Raw genomic sequence first — 19654 nt, 5'->3', positions numbered from 1 at the left:
TTAAAGTTTTAGGAGTCTGCCTTTGACCATTTTGATTAGGACTGGACACAAGCAGTACAAACTCTGAAGTGATTTTCACTTTGATAGCAAATTGGGCAAATCACCAAGTGACAGGTTATCTTGGCTGCCAGAGGAGAAATGAGACAAGCAGGTGCCATCTGTGTGCCAACAATTTTACAGGGAAGGAGAAATGTCTATCGTAACAGGCGTGTGCAGAATAAAATAACTCCTACCAAAACCAGAGAGGTTAAACTGAACGACTAATTTCTTAAATGTGGCTAATGTGCATTCAGGTTTGCTGTTGTAAGATCCCAAGTAGAAGCTGGAGGCCGTCAAACCCCAGAGCACTAGTCATGTTCATACTTCTCTTTTCAGCTAGCATGGCCCTGCTATTTAGAGTTAATTGAAGAAGATTTTACTACATCTAAACATTTACAGCCAAGATCAAGTAGCACTGAAATTGAACACTGATCACGTGTCTGCCAAGGATAGATTTGGAGATTAAAATTGGGCGTAAACATTTTACTTCTTTGGAGGAAGATAACTTACTCTGTGCAAATGAACAAGGTTGAAAAATTCTTTTGCAAGTGAGTCCTATGGGGATGCTGCAACATCCTCAGTCCATTGTCATCACAGAGTTAAGAACAGACACAAACTCGAAACAATTTGGCAAGAACGATAATCAGACCAGTCGGGATCTGTCATCAGCATACTGGCCACTGCAAAAGAGTGATTAAATAGGAAGACACAGACAATTATCAAAGACTAATTGCTTATTGTTGCTAGAACTATATTTTAAATGTGTTTTTCTTTTTAATTGCTTTTGGAGCGAATAAAGTGTCCTTAATTCAATTGTAAAATGTTTGGGAATGGGAAGTCTGCCAGGAATCAGGCAGCTCAGAGGTCTTGTGAAAGCAATTGCCTCTTTCACTAGCCTATATGCATGTTCAGTCCCATCCTCTGCCAACTTTCCTGTTTTCAGGTTCGTGCCCCTGTGTTAGCCAAAGGTCTCTGAGTTGTTGGTACTTGCAGGAACCTGCAGTAGTTTGTTCATATATTTTCCTGTATTTTTTATTCATCCCTGTCCAAGGGCCTTGACCCAACTAGGAGCTGAACTCTTCAGATCCATAGAGGCTTTGGATCAGCAGGCTCTGAGTATAAGGGCACTTTCTAGGACAGGACTGGCAGTGGTTTACAAGGTGAGATATTCGTGTAATTTGAACTTGTTACAATACAAACATCTGTATACCTCTGTGCTCCGTTACTATTGACTGCAATGAAATTATGCAGGGGATGGATTTGGCTCAGTATTGTGTCAGTACAACAATGAATGAACATGAGCATGTTATTCCAAGTTAAAATGCTCAGGTTTGGTGTGAGGAGGAGATCCAAACCACATATACAGAAGGTTTTATGCAAATAACTATGAGGCTCTTGTGTTATTAAATAACCAGTCTGCATTTTCATGATGAGAGTGACAGGGAACACGGTTTTTATATTCATAGAAATATCTTTTGTATGGCTGTATTCAGCTCTGAAAACACTGCAGGACCTCATAATGGACAAACAAATGTAACCAGCGCTGTATCTCTATGTGTAAATAATCTGCATGAATGGTTTAGAAAATGAAAGGGAACTGGTCTACATGAGGGAGAACAAGTGGGAAGAGGGGAAACAAAAATAGTGTTTAGGTTCATATATTAGAGGAGAGACAGAGGAAAATTCAAGGAGCCTGTTGTCTCAACAGACAGCTTTTCTAAGCAGCTGACTGACCCCCAAATAACAGGCTGCTAAAACTGTTGCTGACCAGCATGAGAGGAGGGACAGAGAACTTTCTTGTTTGGAAACAGGTAGGATCAGCTTGCTCTGTACAGTTTGCCTGTAGTACAGGTTTTCTTCTCCATTCTGATCTTTCTTCCATCTGCATAATATGTAAGATCAGAAATGGACAAAATTGTTCAACCTATTTCTAAATGAATGATTTATAACAAACAAACAAACAAAAAGAATTCTCTTTGGATTGAAAAGAATTCTCCTTGCATTGTTAAATTCCTTGCAAAATCCTGAACAAACATTCTTGCAGAAGAGGGCAGGAAAAAACCCAAAAATACAGCATGGCTGGCCCTTTCCTTGCTTTTTTAGGACAATTATAAGTAAAGCTGGCCTGGGCAGACATTTTAATCAGCACTTTAGATTTGGTGAACACAGGAAAACATTCTGTGAGACTTTCACTTCGGCAACTCTGGCTTGGTCTCTTGGTCTTTGGCTTTCCTCCATCAAAGTACCTGATGGACATTATCTAGAGACGTCAGTGTTGTTGCTGCTCCTCTCCCCTCCTCAGACCACGGCTCTCCTGATTCACAGACAAAGATGAATAAAACTAGTCTTTTAGAATGGTTCTAACAGCATAAAAAATGGTTGATTGACTAAAATTCCCCTGTCACAGTACAGCTGAGTGAGGCTTGCTTTTCTGGGCTTGATGATCTCTTCTACCTTTTATGTGACAAGTATTTACTCATTTGGGCATCTCTTGCCTTGAGTTTTGCTGACCTACTTGTTTGTGCAAAGTCATGCATAGTTTGTGCAAAGTGAGGTGTTTGCTGTAAGTCTTGAGCCAGGTTCCTAGCTGCAGTGAATGGCAGGGACCAGTGCGTCTGCATCAGCTGGGGATTCAACCTCCAGTTTAAAAGCAAATATCCAATGGAAATTTCTTTATCCCCACTGTAAAGATGAGCACAAACACCCTGCCTTCGTCTGCAGCCTGTTTTCTAAAATCAACCCAAAATTGAGTGAGAAGAGCAAGCATTGCTGGAATATGTGTTTCCACTGAGATATTAAACATGTATTTGTATGCAGCTTTCCCAAAAGTGGGAAAGAGGGAGTTGGGTGCAGAAATGCAATTAGCCATGATTCAGGATTCTTTATGTACAGGTGGGTCAATGAGTTGTGAGTGCTTACATGGAAACTTGACAAAGTAGCAAGAACAACTTACTTTGTGTTAGTATGAGCAGAAGAAATAACACAAAATGTTAATAATGTTTGGTATTCATTTCCAAGCTGCTCCTTTGGGTGATGTAGACAGAAGTGCACCTGGCAGGTGATGGTAAATGATGTTTTTCTTGTGGACTAGTGGTTGTCTTCCTGTTAGTATCATTCATTCCCTTTTCTTGAGAGTTTTGAGATCCTGCAAGAAAGACACTGTAAGAATTCTGATATATTATTTTCATATAATGGTCTCCCCGACTTCCTGTGGTGTCAATAAGCATCACCTATCAGCTGGGCCGTGAAGTAGTTTTCCCAACTAAAAGATTAATTCATAGAGATCCTAAAAGGCTTTGCTAAGCCCTTCAGTGAAAACGCAAGGCTTTCCAATCACCCATCTCAGTGGCTTGTATCATCCTCATCTTCTGCCTTCCAATATGTGTTGGACAATGTTTTCTCTCTTGGTACAATAATCACTTAGAGAAGGTCCTAGAGGTAAAATAGAGTGGTCCTGTGCCTGTTTGTGGTCGTGTGGCAGAGACTGTGTCTTTCCTTTTTTTGTGACTATCTAGTATTGCAGGGTAATGTTGGCACCCAAGGATGCCAACATAGTGGATGTGTGTAGGTAAATGAGCAGGAAAGGAGAGTGAAGAAAAAGAAAAATAAATAAAAAAGCAGCATTCTTCTGGCTTATTAAAGTGCTTAAAAAAGGATTTAACTTTTAAGCAGAAGGAGATTGTTAGGTCTTTGTGCTTTTTTTGCCCTGACAGCCAGAGTTTATACTTCCATGTTTTGAATGTAATTTATATATGCCATTTGCATTAAACTTGGTCCTTCTAATTTTCTGAAGTACCATTTCTCTTGTATTTGAATCTTTGGAGGATGGTGATACCGCCACCACTGTCTTCTGTGCTAGTGACTGTGTCTTCTGATTCAGAGCTCCTGTATACTGAAGCCAATAATGATTCACTCTCACAGCAGTGGTGTGAGCAGTCTCAGCTTTTATATGCCATCTGTGTGAGTGAGCTGAATCTGCAGAAATGGGACCCTGTACACATGGCTTTTCCTCTGTTCATGGATGAAAATATTAAAGCAAATCCGTATGGTCCATGAGATGTTTTCTGTGTCAGGAAGGGAGTAAAACTGCCTGTCAAACCAAGCTGTTCTCTCTGATGAAAGGGGACTGTTTTTAAACACTCCTTTCCATAGTATTTTGCATGCCAGCCATGTGTGTTTTCTCATCTGACATCTCATTGAGATCCTTGGCATCAGTACTGCAGGAGGGAAGGGTGTGCTGGGAGAGAAGGAAATAATCTCTCAATATGTACACAAGCACGTGTGCACACACACGTTCTTAAATCAATCTTAAATGAATTGAATTTTTTAGGAATATGAAAGAAAATTAATCTGATTTAGCCAGGCATAATTGCTTCCCTTTTGTTTGGATTTTCTATTTTCACATGAAGATATTAGGAAGCAATGCTCTGAGCTATTATTAGATACAAAGGTGGAGGCAGAGGGCAAAGGGTTCATTTACAATTCCTACAGCAGAGCATTGAATTTTAAAGCTAAAAGGCAAGTTGATGAGCAGCTTGAAAATAAAGATTCATCTACTTCGCTTACTGAGTATTTGTGAAGGTTCATGCTGGTCTGGGGAGCTAACCATTCATGCAGCTGTAAGACCCGCTGGCTGGAGGAACCAGAAAAAAAAGATTTTAATTCTTTTTTTTTTTTTTAATGAAAGAACTTACCTTGCAGGAAGGAGCTTGAAAACATAAACTGATATAAAGTAACCAATCGATATAAGTGCATTTCTTTTAAAGGAAGCAACTGGACTTCACTTCTGTGACAGAAGGCTAGGAAGCAGAAAGATTATTCACACACACACACACACATTTTTGTGTTTTGAAAAATTCAAGTCAGTTAATCCCAGGTAATGGGATACCATTATAACCACTACTTCACCTCCATGATCTTAGGGCAATCCTGAAAGTAGCAATTTGATCATATTGGGCAGGAAAGCCCGTAACATTAGAGTGTGCTATTGCAAAAGAAATCCAACACCAAACAGATTTTCTAGCCCTTTCCTAAAATGCAGTGGTGATTATAGCTTCCTTTCACAGAATCACAGAATCACAGAACGGTTGATGTTGGCAGGGATCTCTGGAGGTCATCTGGTCCAACCCCCTGCTCAAGCAGGGCCACCTAGAGCCACTTGCCAAGGACCGTGTCCAGACAGCTTCTCAGTATCTCCAAGGATGAAGAATCCACCACCTTCCTGGGCAGCCTGTGCCAGTTCTTGGTCACCCTCACAGTAAAAAAGTATTTCCTGATGTTCAGAGGGAAGGTCCTGTGTTTCAGTTTGTGCCCATTGCCTGGCACTGGCCACCACTGAAAACAGCCTGGCTCTGTCCTCTTTGCCCCCTCCCTTCAGGTATTTATAGACATTGATGAGATCCCCCTGAGCCAGGCTCAACAGTCCCAGCTCTCTCAGCATTTCCTCGTAGGAGAGATGCTCCAGTCTCTTAATCCTCTTCCTGGCCCTTTGCTGGACTCTCTCCACTATGTCCATGTGTCTCTTGGACTGAGGAGCCCAACGCTGGACTCAGCACTCCGGGTGTGACCTCAACAGTGATTTCGTTGTCAAAAAATGGACATCTCCTAATGAAAAGGAAAGTTTTGGCATGGGGGCTGTTCAAACTGGGACACCAGCATGGATTTTGGATAGCTGCAGCTTCAGCACTGCAGGGTTGCTTTGTGCTCACTCTGCCAAGCCTCTTGTATCTGGGACTTGCTGCTGCATGTGGGCAGCTTTGGTCAAGGAGGGGTTTTCATCTGGGTAGCTCAGCTTTGCTGACCTGACCTCTGGAATAAATGTCCCTTTCTGAACTTGTTTCTTCTTTGGCACTAGCTTTTCTTTTTTTTTTTTTTTTTTTTTTTTTTCCCCAGTTGCTGTGCTAAGGCTTGTTCAGTTCGCCAGACTAAAGGGCATCGCAAGAACATGCATAATTTTGTAGGTTTTTGTGAAAGGCAACAAAACAAAAATAAGTAAAAAAAAATAAAAATCACTTTGGTGTAAAATGTTTTTTTCTGTGAAAGCTCCTGAAGAATAAAAATAGTGCCTTTTCTTGAAGAGGGGATATTACTAATGTAAATCTGATGCTGTTGGCAGAGGAATAATATGCTGTATGCCATAAGGCAAGCAACTGAGGAGGAGCTGGAGTGATCGAAATGCCTCATGGGCATATGAGATTCATGGGATAGGTATTCACACAGAGGATGCTTTCTTACATGTGCCCAGGGCTTTCTCTTATCTCTGAACATGAACCCATAGTGAAATAGAAATGTTCCTGTATTAATAGTGCATCAGAGATAACCCTCATCTGAAAAATGCAGTAATACTGCGCAACTGGGAACCCTTTCAGAGCGGGGAATTGGACTAGCAATTTCATAGTGTGTTGATAATGAAACATTTTGGTTCTGTATAAGCAAATGGGCAAGGTTAGTGGACACATTACTCCAGCTGTCATTGTCCCAGCAGTAACCAATTTAGAGGCTTTATATTTTCTGCTATCCCAGTAAGGGAAAGAAAAGTAGAAAGTTAGAAACAGAAATCCTAGAATGAATTAAAGTTCAAAGAGTGAACAAGCTCGTAGTACTGCTGTATAATTATAAAATCCCTTTTTTCCTTATAATCTGGACTTTATGTATTACATTGCAAATTCCGGCAATGCCTGTCCTGCTCCAAAAGGTCACCTCCATCCAGAAGGATTTGTTCTGGCTGTAACATGTGAACGTGGGCATCCAGCCCCGTATCTATCTAGTTACCATTTGTATTGATGATTCCTGTTTGTATTTCCCTTCACCCCATGCTGTTGATTTTCAGGAGACTCATGAGAAGTTGTCTGTGGCTTTAGCCTTCAAGGGAGAAGGTTAAAAAAATAGCTTTTGGTGCCTGTGTGTAGATCATAATCGGGTTTTTTAATAGCTCTTTTCAACTGCTGTCGACAGATATCAGACCTTCATGAACTGTTTTTTGCAAGTAGTTTCCCCGCAACACTACCCTACACAGCACTGCAGCATTGGGTTTTCTTTCCTAAGGTTACCTGTCAGGCACTCTTGGTTTCACTGAGGTTACCTTTTCTTGTTAAGTTTCCTATCAAGATTAATAGTTTCTAGAGCAGGAGTCCAACATCATGTGAATTGTTTTCTTGATTTGCAGATATCCTTGTTGACGGCAAGCTTTGTGACTGTGATATCGTGGTGAACTGCAAAGTGGGAGACCCCGTCCCGTTGGAGGTGAAGCTGACCAACTGGAGCAAACACAGTGTGGGGCCCTTCGCTCTCACGGTGACACCCTACCAAGATTACCAAAACGGGGTGCACAACTATGAGCTTCAGGATGCTATCACCTTTGTGGGATCCAACACCTTCTACATCGATTCAGTAAGTCTTTCTATCAGACGTATCATGATTCTGGATGACGTGTATTTGCAGAAAAGGGCTTCATTATTCAGTTGTGCATTTTAAGGCAGATTAATTTTTGGAAAGCACCATGACTATGGCAGCTCTTGCTAAAGGTGCTTGCTAGGTTTTTCTCTCTGAAATGGTTTAAGACTGTAATTACCTATCATGTAAAACACTAGTAAACTATCAGAGACAGTAACTTTTGGTCACTCCAGATCTGACTAAATGTGAATGGGTAACCTAGATAAATGTTTAATACCATATTGCCAATCCCTTGAGCCATCCATTGCAGCCTGCAGTAACAGATTTTAAGTAACTTTTTCTCTTTAGTCCATAAGAAATATTCCCCAGGCTGAGCCAAGGAACTCAGAAAATCAGTTTTACTCAGGTCCTGAGGAAATGCAACAGACTGCAAAAAGAAAATGCTAACATTAATGACGAAACTGATGAGCTGCTTCATTTCCTTGTCGCTTAGCATACTCTTATAAAACTATAAAGAAAAATAGAAAACACGCTTAAAGGAGACAAAGAAGTCCCTTTTTAGAACAATTGAGATTTTGATTTTTCTCTCAATTTCGTCTTTAGAAAATTCAAGTCTAGGAGCTTTTAGCTTCTAAGGCAAGACACTGAAAATACAGATAAAACTACTCTCTCCCACATCCTTCCCCCCAAAAATGCAACAGCAAAAAACCAGGAATGAAAAACATACAGACAGTGCTGCAGAGTGGAATAAGCAGTATTTCTGGTAACTTATAAAATAAACATGAAGAAGAGGGTGAGTGTTTGGGATAGTGCTTAGGACCTTTGCTTAGGTCAGCTCTTTGGATTGCTAATAAAATGTACCTGTCAAAACTGAATATATATATTGTGAACCTTAGTAAGAAAGAAATTAAAGGTTAACCACAGGGATAGTCGCCATGCATATTTTTCAATTACGCATCATGGGAAGAAAATATTTCAAAAACCTAATGAGCATGGAATACACAATTGACTTGAATTTTAATGGGGGCTAACTATATTCTTAGCTGAATAATTTAAATACATCAACAGAAATAATCAAGAGATGGCTTTCTTTGACTCTCTTTCTGACAATGTGGATTTTTTAATCAGAGTGGCAGTGTTTGGATGCCCAGCTGCCTAAGGGCCTGACCCTCCAGGCTAATGAGGGAAAAGGGAGATGTCAGTGTGATGTATTCTTACCTTCTGATTGAGTCTCCTACAGGGCAAAAAGTCAGGAGGTCACATCTCTTGTGCCTGCCCAGGCAGCCTTCTCATACGGTATGGTCCCCGCTTTTGCCCCATTGTTCAGTATTGTGACATTTCTCCTGTAAACACAGTCCCCAATAAGTTAAAAATAGAGTTGTTTTTTGCTATTTGTCCTCCTTTTCATGCAAAAAGGTGAAATGAAGAAAATGTCAACCCTTAGACAAGAAGTGTTATATTTCACGGTATGTAGTATTGACACTTGTCCTACACAGGCTCCTAGAGAAAATGCTTAGTCATATTTCTTTGAGGCATAGAGCCCTGATCATGGAAGAAAATTCTTCAAACAGTGTATCTAATGCTGTCAGAGGCCCTTTCATCCTCTGTAATAACTAATTCAGTAATGGAAAAAAGATTTCAGAAAGCCGCACCTGTTTTGGGGACAAGAAGAAAGTCCTGGTTCGTGCATCTGATGCTTCGGGGGAGAATGAACATACTCAGAATTGTGTTCATGCTCTGAATTTGGCAAAAAGTCAGACAGACGCTGGTTAAGAAGCTGAAGAAGCTCATGGTTGGGTGAGATGAAAGAGATTCAGAGTTTCTCTTTTTTATAAATGAAAGCTAAGACACTGGACCAGATTCCCTGCTGGTGTAACTCAGTGCTGCTCTGTCGAGGCTATTATACATGTGCCCATTATTTTAATAAATTGAAGTCATGGGCACATGATTGTTTTTCTTGTTTAATGGGGTGGCTTGAGATGCTACTGTTTCCCAGCTGCTTGTTTCTGCCCCTCCGTGGGAAGATGCTCCCCTCTTCCCCAGCAAACCCAGCAGGAGAGACGGTGTGAGCATTTGTTTTCGTGCAAAGTTGGCCAGTTTAGCAAAAACTACGTTCGTCAGCAGTTCGAGCTAATTGGGCTGACTTTACACTGACACTGGCAAGGAGGTGGTGAGATGATTTATTGCTCTGCTGAGCTGGGTGGGAGTAAGGATGAAGAACTAGCATATGGTTTGGCATGTCAGTACTGTATGGTCAAGAACAAGTGGGAGCATCAGGTATTACAGCAAGAGAAGATACTTCTCACGCCCTGAAAATTTGTTCTGTTGTCATGCTCATCCACAAACTACAACATTTCTGGTGCTCAACTGAATGTGATTCCTCCGGGGAAAAAACAAACAAAACCCCTCTGCTTTCCTAAATGTTAGTTTCATATTAAGCCTGATACTCAGCAAATTAGAATTATTTTTGTTTCCAAACTAAAAAGTTTAAAATCAGCTTCTGCTGCTTTCTGGAAGATGGGGGATATATACAGGAATTTTCAGCATGCACATGCAGCTTCACAGTATGAATATAAATTGTTTAAAGGGTAAAAGTCATGTGATTTCATATTTCCCTTTCTTGTGGCTTGAAGTCCAGGTTAGATGATTTATCTTGGAAGTAATGTAATGTGTGCTTATTCACTTTTGTGCTCTTACTTCAACTCAATGCAGGAGACTGACTCTGTGTCAAAGTCTCTGCTGGGAAATACTACTTCAAAAAGCAAATTCTTTTACTGAAAATTTTAAAGGCTATTGAGATATTTCCATGCATTTTAAATTAAGTAAAATCTTTATTTTTCAGCACAGCTTCTAATTTGGTTAACCTTACCTTTCTATGTCTGTATTTAACAGAAAAAGTGACTTTTTGTTTAGTGCGGGGTTTTGGAACATGAGATAGCATGATGGATCCCCACCCATTAAAATACATTGCATTGATTTATTTTTTATTTAAATTTACAACCTGAAATTTAGCTTTAGACATATTATTGAAAATTCTTAGTTCTTACCAATGAGGGTTTTTTGACTAATTAGTTGATCAGAGTTGCTTCTTGCCAAATTAAAAACAAAAAAAAATTATCTTCTATGGAGTTTCCTGTAACTACCAGCAATTCATCTTTCCTTGTTGTTCCTGCTTTTGCCATTACTATTCTTAAGCAGGTTTTTTTCCTGCATGTGTTATCACATGCTAGCTCAAGTGATTGGTAGTTGGAGATGAGGAGAAATTCATTAGTAGATGGTCATTTTGAATCAGCTCAGAAGCTATGATGAACATTTGCTCACTTCTGGCAGGTCCTCTGTGGCCCATCTGGAACAAATTAGTTTTCTTGGCACAGTTTTACTCGCACTGTAAACTCTTTGGGGCAGCGAACAGTAGCTGGCACTAGCCCTAATCTCCAACTGAGCTCCCTAAGTACTACAGCAGTATAAATAAGTAGTAATTAGTTCTAAGCAATCACAGTCCCACATGGTAGCCTGAGTCAGGGAAGGATTAGGATGGATCTAGAAACTTAATTTTTCTTCTATCTCAGTGGAACAGAGAAGTAATGTGGGTATTTTTTTCTTGATTCTTCAGTAATTTTTTTTCTGGGATAGAAGCTTCCCATCTTTGGTTTCCACAATTTGGTGGAATTTTAGTAAAATCTGTTTCAACTCTGACTTGACTCAGCAAGCATGTATTCAACAGCATCCCAGACTGGCACAGCATATAAACACATATCTAGGCAGTGACACTACCAGACCTGCTAGATCGAATGACTATACAAATTTGGTCCGGATCAGGCACGAGCATGTGATCTTCGTGTTTCTCATAGGTTGGCTGGATCATGCATTGCAATCAGTGGGATGGTGTCTACTGTCAGCTACAGCGGGAAACGTCTGACTTGTGTACACATCTGAACAAGTCACCCTGAGCTCCCTTCACAGGCAGTGGAGAGCAAGTCATCAGGGTTGACAGAGTTCAAGGGATGTTTTCCCTCATTCTACATTTGATCAGATGAATCCTTGTGTTGAACAGCTGGCTCAGATGTTGACATCCACTTTACAGACACTTGGGTGGATTCAGTTCCAGGCTGAGACATCTGAATGAGTAGGTGTTACCATGGGTGCTGGCCAGCGAAGCTCCCATTAGTCAATGGAGATGTAGTCTGCAGCCAGTAGAACATGGCTTACACTAACATAGACACCAGAGGTGAGATTCAGTTGCATAAAAGTAGGTGTCTACTATCGTTTAAGTGCTGTGGGTATCCCACCTGGCCTCCACCTACTGCCAGAAATCCTGTAACTCAACCTGTAAATCTTGCCCACCCTGTGCAGATGTCCCAGTGCCTTAGGTCATCCCAAATGTCACGAGGTGCCTATGTTTAGGCAACTGTATCCTAACTCTATAGGCTGGGAGTGGGTAGACCATTCTGTGTTTGCTCCACTGGCTGCATTGACTAGATGTCTTCTCACTGTAGTAGGAGCTTATTTACTTAGTGTACAGAGAGACACCTAAATGTAGGTAGTTTAACCTCAAAATCAGTCCTGTCCCTGGTATGCCAGTTGGGGTGGATCTGGCCCTCTACTGAACTGGCTGCTGCTGATGTACTTATGGTCTTCTGGGAATGTTTGCAGGCAGCCCCACTAGAAAGGCAGCCTTACTTTCCAAAGTTAGTTACTATTCTGGAAGAGCCTCTTGCAGAGCTACTTGCACCTCAACAGTGCAAAGGTTTCAACCTACTTTTGCTTCCTCAAACCACAAGTGTTGATTAGAGTAGTGGTTGTACGAGTGGCCATGTAGGCGGAACTTCAAATGAGTGGAAAGGCTGTGTTGATGTTGATGTGCCTGAAGCCACCTTCCTGCTTGTCAAGAGCTCTGATCAATGCTGTTACAGATATTTCTTCATGGTGCAGCTAGATTAGGGAAAATGGACAGGGAGCTTGAAGAAGGTGCGGGTCCTGAGGAAGCTTCATTTACTGTCTGCCTCCACCCATTGCTGGCATTAGTGCCCATCTCTGTCCTCTGGATGCAAGTCTGCACCAGTTTCAGTGAGGCAGAAATAAGGCAGGCAGCCCCGGGAGGAGGGGAACGAAGCAGGAGGGGAGAGTGCTTGATATTCTGCTTGTCCAGACACAATGCCAGAGGGCAAGAACTTGTAGCCAGCGAGGAGGGGAGATGCCAAGGACAGGGGTCAGGAGAACAGCTGTGGCTGCTCTGGTCACTCACGTGGATGGTACGATGCTGATACAAGTTTGCTGTACGTCAGCAAAAGGGCTCAGCACCAAAGCCAAAGGGAGCCTGGGCTCTGTCAGCGCTGATGGTGTTGCTGCTTGTGAACAGCCAGGGCCCTGCATGGGAGCAGAAATTTAGGCAGGTTCAACAAAGAAGCCCGATACCCCAGGGAACTGTACAGGGTACATGTCTGCTGGCTAACGAAGACGCAAAAAAACCTAGAATAGGAGAAAACGGAAACAAACAGCTGATTCGCCTCACATCTGAAAGCTACAGAGAACCTTCCTCACTAGAGGTGGTGGCAGGCAGTCTTCAGCTCTCTGGTATATTCAGCTCTCTGGTGCCCGACCCCCTGGAAACATTTTCTAGTGGTTCATGTCCCCCCTCTTCCCCACCATGGTGTAGTCATCATCCTTGTTCTGGTCTTCCTATGCAATGGCAAGATGCCCTTCTGCAAAGGATGTCCACAGACACCTTCTCAGTTAATACCCCATTGTTGATGTCCCAGTTTACCACATGACCAAATTTTTTATAGTGGTCAAGAATCCTGATAACCTGTCTCGGAGCCTTAGCCTCATCCTTTCACTGTTTCAGGTGGCGATCTCCCATCGGTTCCTAGTGAAGTCCCTTGCAAAGGTTTTCTCCCCCTGAATCTAATCAAGTCCAGCACATCCAGACAGCTCAGTGCTTCTGGATCCAACACCAGAGTTTCTGTTATGGTTGGGCTTGGGTCTCGGCTTGGCTGACCAGTGGTATATCATGCTGTTATTTGGAATCAGTGCTGGACTCTGTAACATGATGGACACCAAGGTGTTTGGAGATGACCAAAGAAAGGCCCATTACCAATGAGTATTCAAGTAAAAAAGAAAATACATGGGCACAGGCCTACCTGTGAAAGTAGGGATGACCCTGTGAGTATATCTTGCATTGATGGTTTTAGGTTCCACAGAGCAGAGAGGAACTGGTAAGATAATCTTGGCTGAGGGAAGACCAGTATGGAGGAGCATCAGGTGCCTTTTACTGGATCTTTTCTGCTGAGATGAAGTTGCCTTTTCACAATTTTTTGAATAAATTTCATACAGTAGAATGGCTTTGTGCTGGTTCCATGTTTTGCATCTGCAGCAACTTTAATGCAATTCTAGGCACCCTGAAACTGGATTGAACATCTTGTGAAAGCAGATATTAATTCAAACATTATCACATGCTGAACAGTCGTGGGATTGTAAAAGTTAGAAATTACTTAAGTGTCTTGCTGAAATGATGGACTGAAATATAATGTTTGTTGTAAAGATATGGATTGCAAATGGTTTTGTGATGGAGATATATAAATGTAGAAACAGTGTGAACTCTTAATTTGGACAAGTTAAATCAGGGTGGCTACTTTTCGTGGAATGTTTCTTGCTAAACTTAATTATTTCAATGATAGTGAATATTAAAGATTCCTGATTAGAATTTGCATTCAGACTGTGTCTGAATAATAAGTGGGGATAAATTTAGTTATTGCTAAGTTGTTAAATGGTGTTTAACCATGTGTTTAACATGCGTTCAAAGACATGATTTAGACCTTTAATATAGATGTTGATAAATGCAGTCTAAGGAAAGATTTTGGGTGACATTGGCCTTAAATCAACGCTGTTCTGGAGATCTGTATTGTGATTTGAGCTGTGCCACAGCTTTGCTCCATGAGAGAATAATACAGGATTTAATTTTCAATGCTCCAGTTTTACCATTGCTAGAATACAGACAAGATCTTTACTCCTTTTTGTGTGAAGGCAATATCAAGATGTGAATCTAGAGTACTTTGAGATCATTTGAAGGAGCTACGGAATTGCAAAGTGCAATTATTTTGTTTTGTTGCGGGTTTAATTATACTGATTTTCATGTTCTCTTTTCCAGGTGAAGCCGACCAAAGACTCTGTGTACTTCGGAGCACTTCTCTTTCTCTACACAGGCGATTTCTACCTAAATATAAAATTCCATGAAGACAACTGCAGCAGGGAGCTGCCTCTCTCCTGGTTCTGCCTTCCTAGTGTCCACATCCGTGCCATGGAGCCTATGGTCTAAACTAAGCTGTAGACGTGCTGTGTGCTCTTTGATTAACCACAGTGCACAGAAATGCTTGGCACATCCTCCGCTTGACCCCAGCTTGTTTCTGTCCAACCCAGGCCACAGTCCCTACTTTGGAGGAACAGCTGAACACTTTCTGAATTGGCTGATAGTCATCTGGGCAGCTGCTTTAGCTAATTTCAGAGAGAGAGAGAGATTATAACTATGCTAGAGTTTTCCTCTGTTTCCAAAAGCCTTTGAAACTGCTAATATATGCATTATAGTTTCATATACTTTATTGATATCAATAGGTTTGAAAGGGTCTTGAGGGCTGAATTTAACCATGTGTTTGAAGGTCCCATTTTAGCATTTTTTCAACAAGAGTTGTATATCTTTATGAAATTCCTCCTGGCTTATGCTGGACCCATGGCATATACCCTTGAGGTGTAGTTCTCTCTTAGATTTGTTCAGCGGCTTGTTCTTGTTCACTTGTTTGTTGAGTATTTGGTGTCTTTGGTAGTAAATAGCAGTAGTGATGCTTTTTCTTGTGTTACTGAAAGTAAGAATAGCAAATGTGCCTCCAGTTATTCTCTTCCTCCCCTGAGCCCACTGCCACTTGCTCCTGGTAAAGTCACTGCCTTTAGTTTGGTAGATCTATGAACAAGAAATGAAAGAAGGCAAGAAATGAATGAAGAGCTAAAGAGTTTTGTCCTTGCGAAAGGAAATAAGCCAATTTTTGGGTTGCCTAGGGCTTGCCTGTGAATTCGGGCTTTCACAGTTCTGATTTATACAATCACAATCGCTTGAAACGTTTGCAGACACTTACAGAGTCACCAGAACTAATCAGCTGGTCATTAATATCACTTTGCGTGAGTTTTTGCAAACTCTTCGGATCAGATTTTTCATGCCAATACACTGGACTTGACTACGTGGTTGGTTTTTTCCTTCTTAATTTTAGAATGATTAAGTTTAATTATTAGGCCATTAAGGCCATGGAATTCCTGACCATAAAAATAGTTGATGAATATACTGAAAAGGTAGTCTGTTGTCTTTCAGAATAATGTTTTTGTATAAAGAGACCTGCTTTTATCCCGTGTAAAGCAGGGAGATGTCTTAGATGTATGATTAATATATTTTTTTGTGGACCATATTTTTCAAACCTGTCTCAATCTTTTCTTAAATTTACAGCCTGCCACTCTTAAAATTGGTGGTAGTATACTTTCAGGGGTGGATACAGCAAGATGTTGCAGGGGTGCTCCAGTTAGTTCTTTATGTGCTGAATCTACATGCACAACCTCTTTGCAGATTTTTTTGTTTGTTTAGGCTTCACCCAAATGTGGGCACACCACTTGATGCCTGATCTGGTCCACCCTGCTCATGCTGTGGACCACGAGCCCAGATAGCTCGTTCTGGCTCTCTGCACCATGCCCAGTTGTACTTTTAGATGTGACTGGTGTTTTCTGTAGGAATGACAGTGCTCAAAACTCAATTTATTGCGTGTTTGCTAATGACTAATGTATTCATCTTAAATATATTTCTAATTTGAAGGAACTATAGCTATAGCATGATAGCTATATTTCCAGTGCATGCAGGGTATTATTTCTAAAAAACTGTATTGTGGCAATGTTATCAGTGTTTTTTCTTGAGCTGTGGCTCTGTACACAGTTTGGAATGCCAGACTGGAAGTATTCAGTCTTAAACTGATGGAAATCTAAGACCAGCTGAAGATTTACTTGCAATGATGTACTGCTCTGTCAGCTGCCAGCATGCAATGTACAGTAAGAAAACTGTTCCTTAGGCTTGAACGGCGGTTCTGGGCCAGAGACACCCATGGAAAGAGGGTCCAAGCAGCTGAGTTGGGCATGTTTTTTGCATTGGTGGAGCTCATTTGACCAGTTTGTGCCATGAGGCTGAATTCTCTGTCACTACATAGGCATATACACAGGAAAATAAGATCCCAGGAGAGCAGGAATTAAACCAGTTAATCTTCTCCATAAAAGCTTGCTTTTGACATGTGTCTGTACTATGTTACACAACACTGTTGCAGCGAAATCCAAATTGGGTTTTATTCAGTATTCCCAGGAGGTAATCTACAGATGCTAGGAATACAGCTAAAGCTTTGTAAGGACCACATTGCATTTGAAACAAAAATATTGTGAAGCAGGTGCTGTTGCAGTCAGGATGCTTTAGCTTACCCAGCTAAAGGATCATTTCCTAGTTTATTTTTGAGAGCGTTCTCTGAGAACAGCGGATACTGTTCTGTGAAGCCTATACTGGGATGCAGCACTCCTGTGCCCTTTACTTATAAAGGATCCTGATCCACAGCCTGCTGAAGCTGTTGGAATGGGAACAGGTTTTACTGTAACAAAAGCAAGCTGCGTATTTCTAATATGCCATTATAAATCTGTCATATGTGCTCATAAATATAAGTTCTTATGTGTGAACTGACCCTTAATGGTCTATCTGTTCATTATATAGTAGACCACTCTGTCCCTTGTCAACTTTGATGCTTAGTTGCTTTTGGCATTTATGATATCTTTCCCAATTTGCTCACACTTCTACTTGGTGAGAGAGATTAAACACAAGAAATTCTTCCTTCTGGGGATCGTTCATGATTTGTCCAGAAGGAGAATATTTAAGTGTCAGCGTAATTTGGGGAAGGGGAAGGTACTTGAAATGAGAATGCTGCATCACTTTTGGTTTTCTTTTTAATGGAATTTTTCGCTGGGATTGCTGTCAGGAATGGTCCTTGCAGTGCTTGAAAAAATGATGATACTTTTCTGATCTGCTCTCTTTTTCTGGAATTGAAAACTTGTTTTTATTTCTCCGAACCACCCAGCTATTATTTTGAACATGATGAGCCAAACTGCGCATTGTTACACAGATGTAAATCTGATATGATCCCACTTGGTTGAATTAAATCATTCCTAATTTAAATCACCATTGCTGAGAGCAGGCATTGGTCCAATCTATGTATGCATTGGAGAAACATAAGTTGTGTAAATTTAGCTGTCTGAATAAATACTTATCTTGTGTTATTTACATCTCTGCCTGTCTCTTCTGTCTACAATTCTTGATAGTGTTCTTGTGTGTTTTTACTAATAATAATAACGTATTTCTTGATGCTGCATTCAGTCTTTGGAAGAATGTATTTGACCCTGGCACTGAAATTTCAGCTTCACTCGAACTTTCTCTTCCTAGAAACTCAGAGAACTCAGAGCTGATGCAAGATGTATTCTCTATGGTGTGACTCCTGTGTCAGTGTCCGTTAACTGTCAGCTGAGGGGAGAGAGATGCACTCATGTGAAAGGTTATTTATACCTCACTATCCTCATACTGACAGTGAGGGTGGTGAAACACTGGAACAGGTTGCCCAGAGAGGTGGTAGATGCCCCATTCCTGGAAATGTTCAAGGTCAGTTTGGACGGGGCTCTAAGCAACCTGATGTAGTTCAAGATGCCCCTGCAGAGGAGTTGGGCTAGATGACCTTTAAAGGTCCCTCCCAACCCGAACCATTCTATGATTCTATGATCCTTTCCATCCTTTACAGAAACAGCTCCAAGGCTGGAAGGAGAACCACTGATGGAGGTGGTATGTCTGGGAAGACTGATTGGCAGCACTTGTTTTGTGTGCACCATCTGATGTCCCAGCCTGTTTGAGCTCCTTCTGTCAAACAGTCCTGAGGGTCCTGTGTTTAGGTTCCCAGTCTACAAGCTCTTAAGCTTTCCTTAGAGCCAGCCGCACTCTCCCTTCCTTGGATCCTCAGGCTCCTTTCCTGGGTGTGGGCACTTTGTCTCTCACTGACAGGGGACTGTGCATCCATCCCACTTGCACTGCGCACAGTAGAACAGTGCTGTCTGCCAGCTCCGCGGGATGTTACGCATAACATCTCGAGCTCTGGTCTCGCAGTTCAGTGGTTTGGGCATAGGTGGGATTTGAAGGCTTTCCTACAAGTACATGCTTTGCAGAGGTTTGTGAACACTAATGCTCTTAATGCAGAAGGCACATAGATCTGGACGATTTTCATGTTCAGTGTAAAATGATACATGTTTACTTCTGCAGGTTAGACCATTCTGGGGCTTAGGTCACGGTTCTTGGGTTGTCCAGCATCTTTCTATTTTAGCTCTTGGTTTCTCATCTCTCTTTTTCACCTCATCCTTCCCACCAATTCTTCCACTCACTGCTTTTCTGTTTTTCTTTGGTTGGTTCCAACAGAAAGGATCAGCATGTCTGTCACTTTGTTTCTCACAGGCCTGTTTCTTTCAGGACCTGTTTTTAGAAGTCATCTCTCACAATGTCCCTTTCTGTTTTCTTTCTCCTTTCTCTGCATCTCCATCAGAGCCCACCTAACACTTTGGTCATCTACTGGGGAAAAAAAAAAATGCTTCAAACCCTATTTCAGTTGTTAAACTGGAGTTTGGCTGTCATATCCTCTCTTAAAAGCATCTTGAGATATTTCAGTTGAATGGGACCTTGTCTATTTTATTACCATCTGGTGTTGCTTGTTGGAGCAATACTTAGGCTACTACATTAATGATGCATCAATTCCATAACATCAATGGGACTTGTGCTGTATGTAGGTGACACGTCATTTAACATGTATTGATTCCCCTTTTTCCCTGTGTTCCTGATTCAGCAAGATAACTAAGCATGTGCCTAATGTTAAGCACGTTAATGGACCCACTGATTACAGCTAATTCAGTCACACATCTGCCTGGGGAACTTGCTAAACCTGGGTCCAGATACACAATCTGCATTTGAACCCGCAAATTTTGAGATTGAGGCCTCTGTCCCATTACGTTGCATGAACCATCACCACTGGCTCCCAGGAACTGTGGTATAAGGAGAAGATAACTCATCAAGATCTGGCGCTGTCATTTTAATATGTGAGGGATAGATATATACGTCTGGGAGTGCAGAAGATCC

The 19654-nt window shown here is 41.4% G+C and overlaps 1 protein-coding gene across 2 annotated transcripts in view; it reads left to right on the top strand.

The window, feature by feature from the left end:
• TRAPPC9 (trafficking protein particle complex subunit 9) overlaps positions 1 to 17770 on the top strand; it is a 535677-nt gene extending 517907 nt beyond the window's left edge. For both annotated transcript variants that reach the window (XM_074888684.1, XM_074888678.1), the window contains 2 exons: positions 7205 to 7428; positions 14579 to 17770. In XM_074888684.1, coding sequence (XP_074744785.1) covers positions 7205 to 7428; positions 14579 to 14746 — 392 coding nt within the window. In that variant the 3' untranslated portion in view covers positions 14747 to 17770. The remainder of the gene's footprint in view (positions 1 to 7204; positions 7429 to 14578) is intronic.
• Positions 17771 to 19654: the final 1884 nt, after the last annotated feature.

The sequence above is a fragment of the Strix uralensis genome, chromosome 1 (assembly GCF_047716275.1).
Source record: "Strix uralensis isolate ZFMK-TIS-50842 chromosome 1, bStrUra1, whole genome shotgun sequence".
Lineage (NCBI taxonomy): Eukaryota > Metazoa > Chordata > Aves > Strigiformes > Strigidae > Strix > Strix uralensis.
Note: the sequence above shows the minus strand (reverse complement) of the source record. Positions and strands in the feature narration are given on the sequence as shown.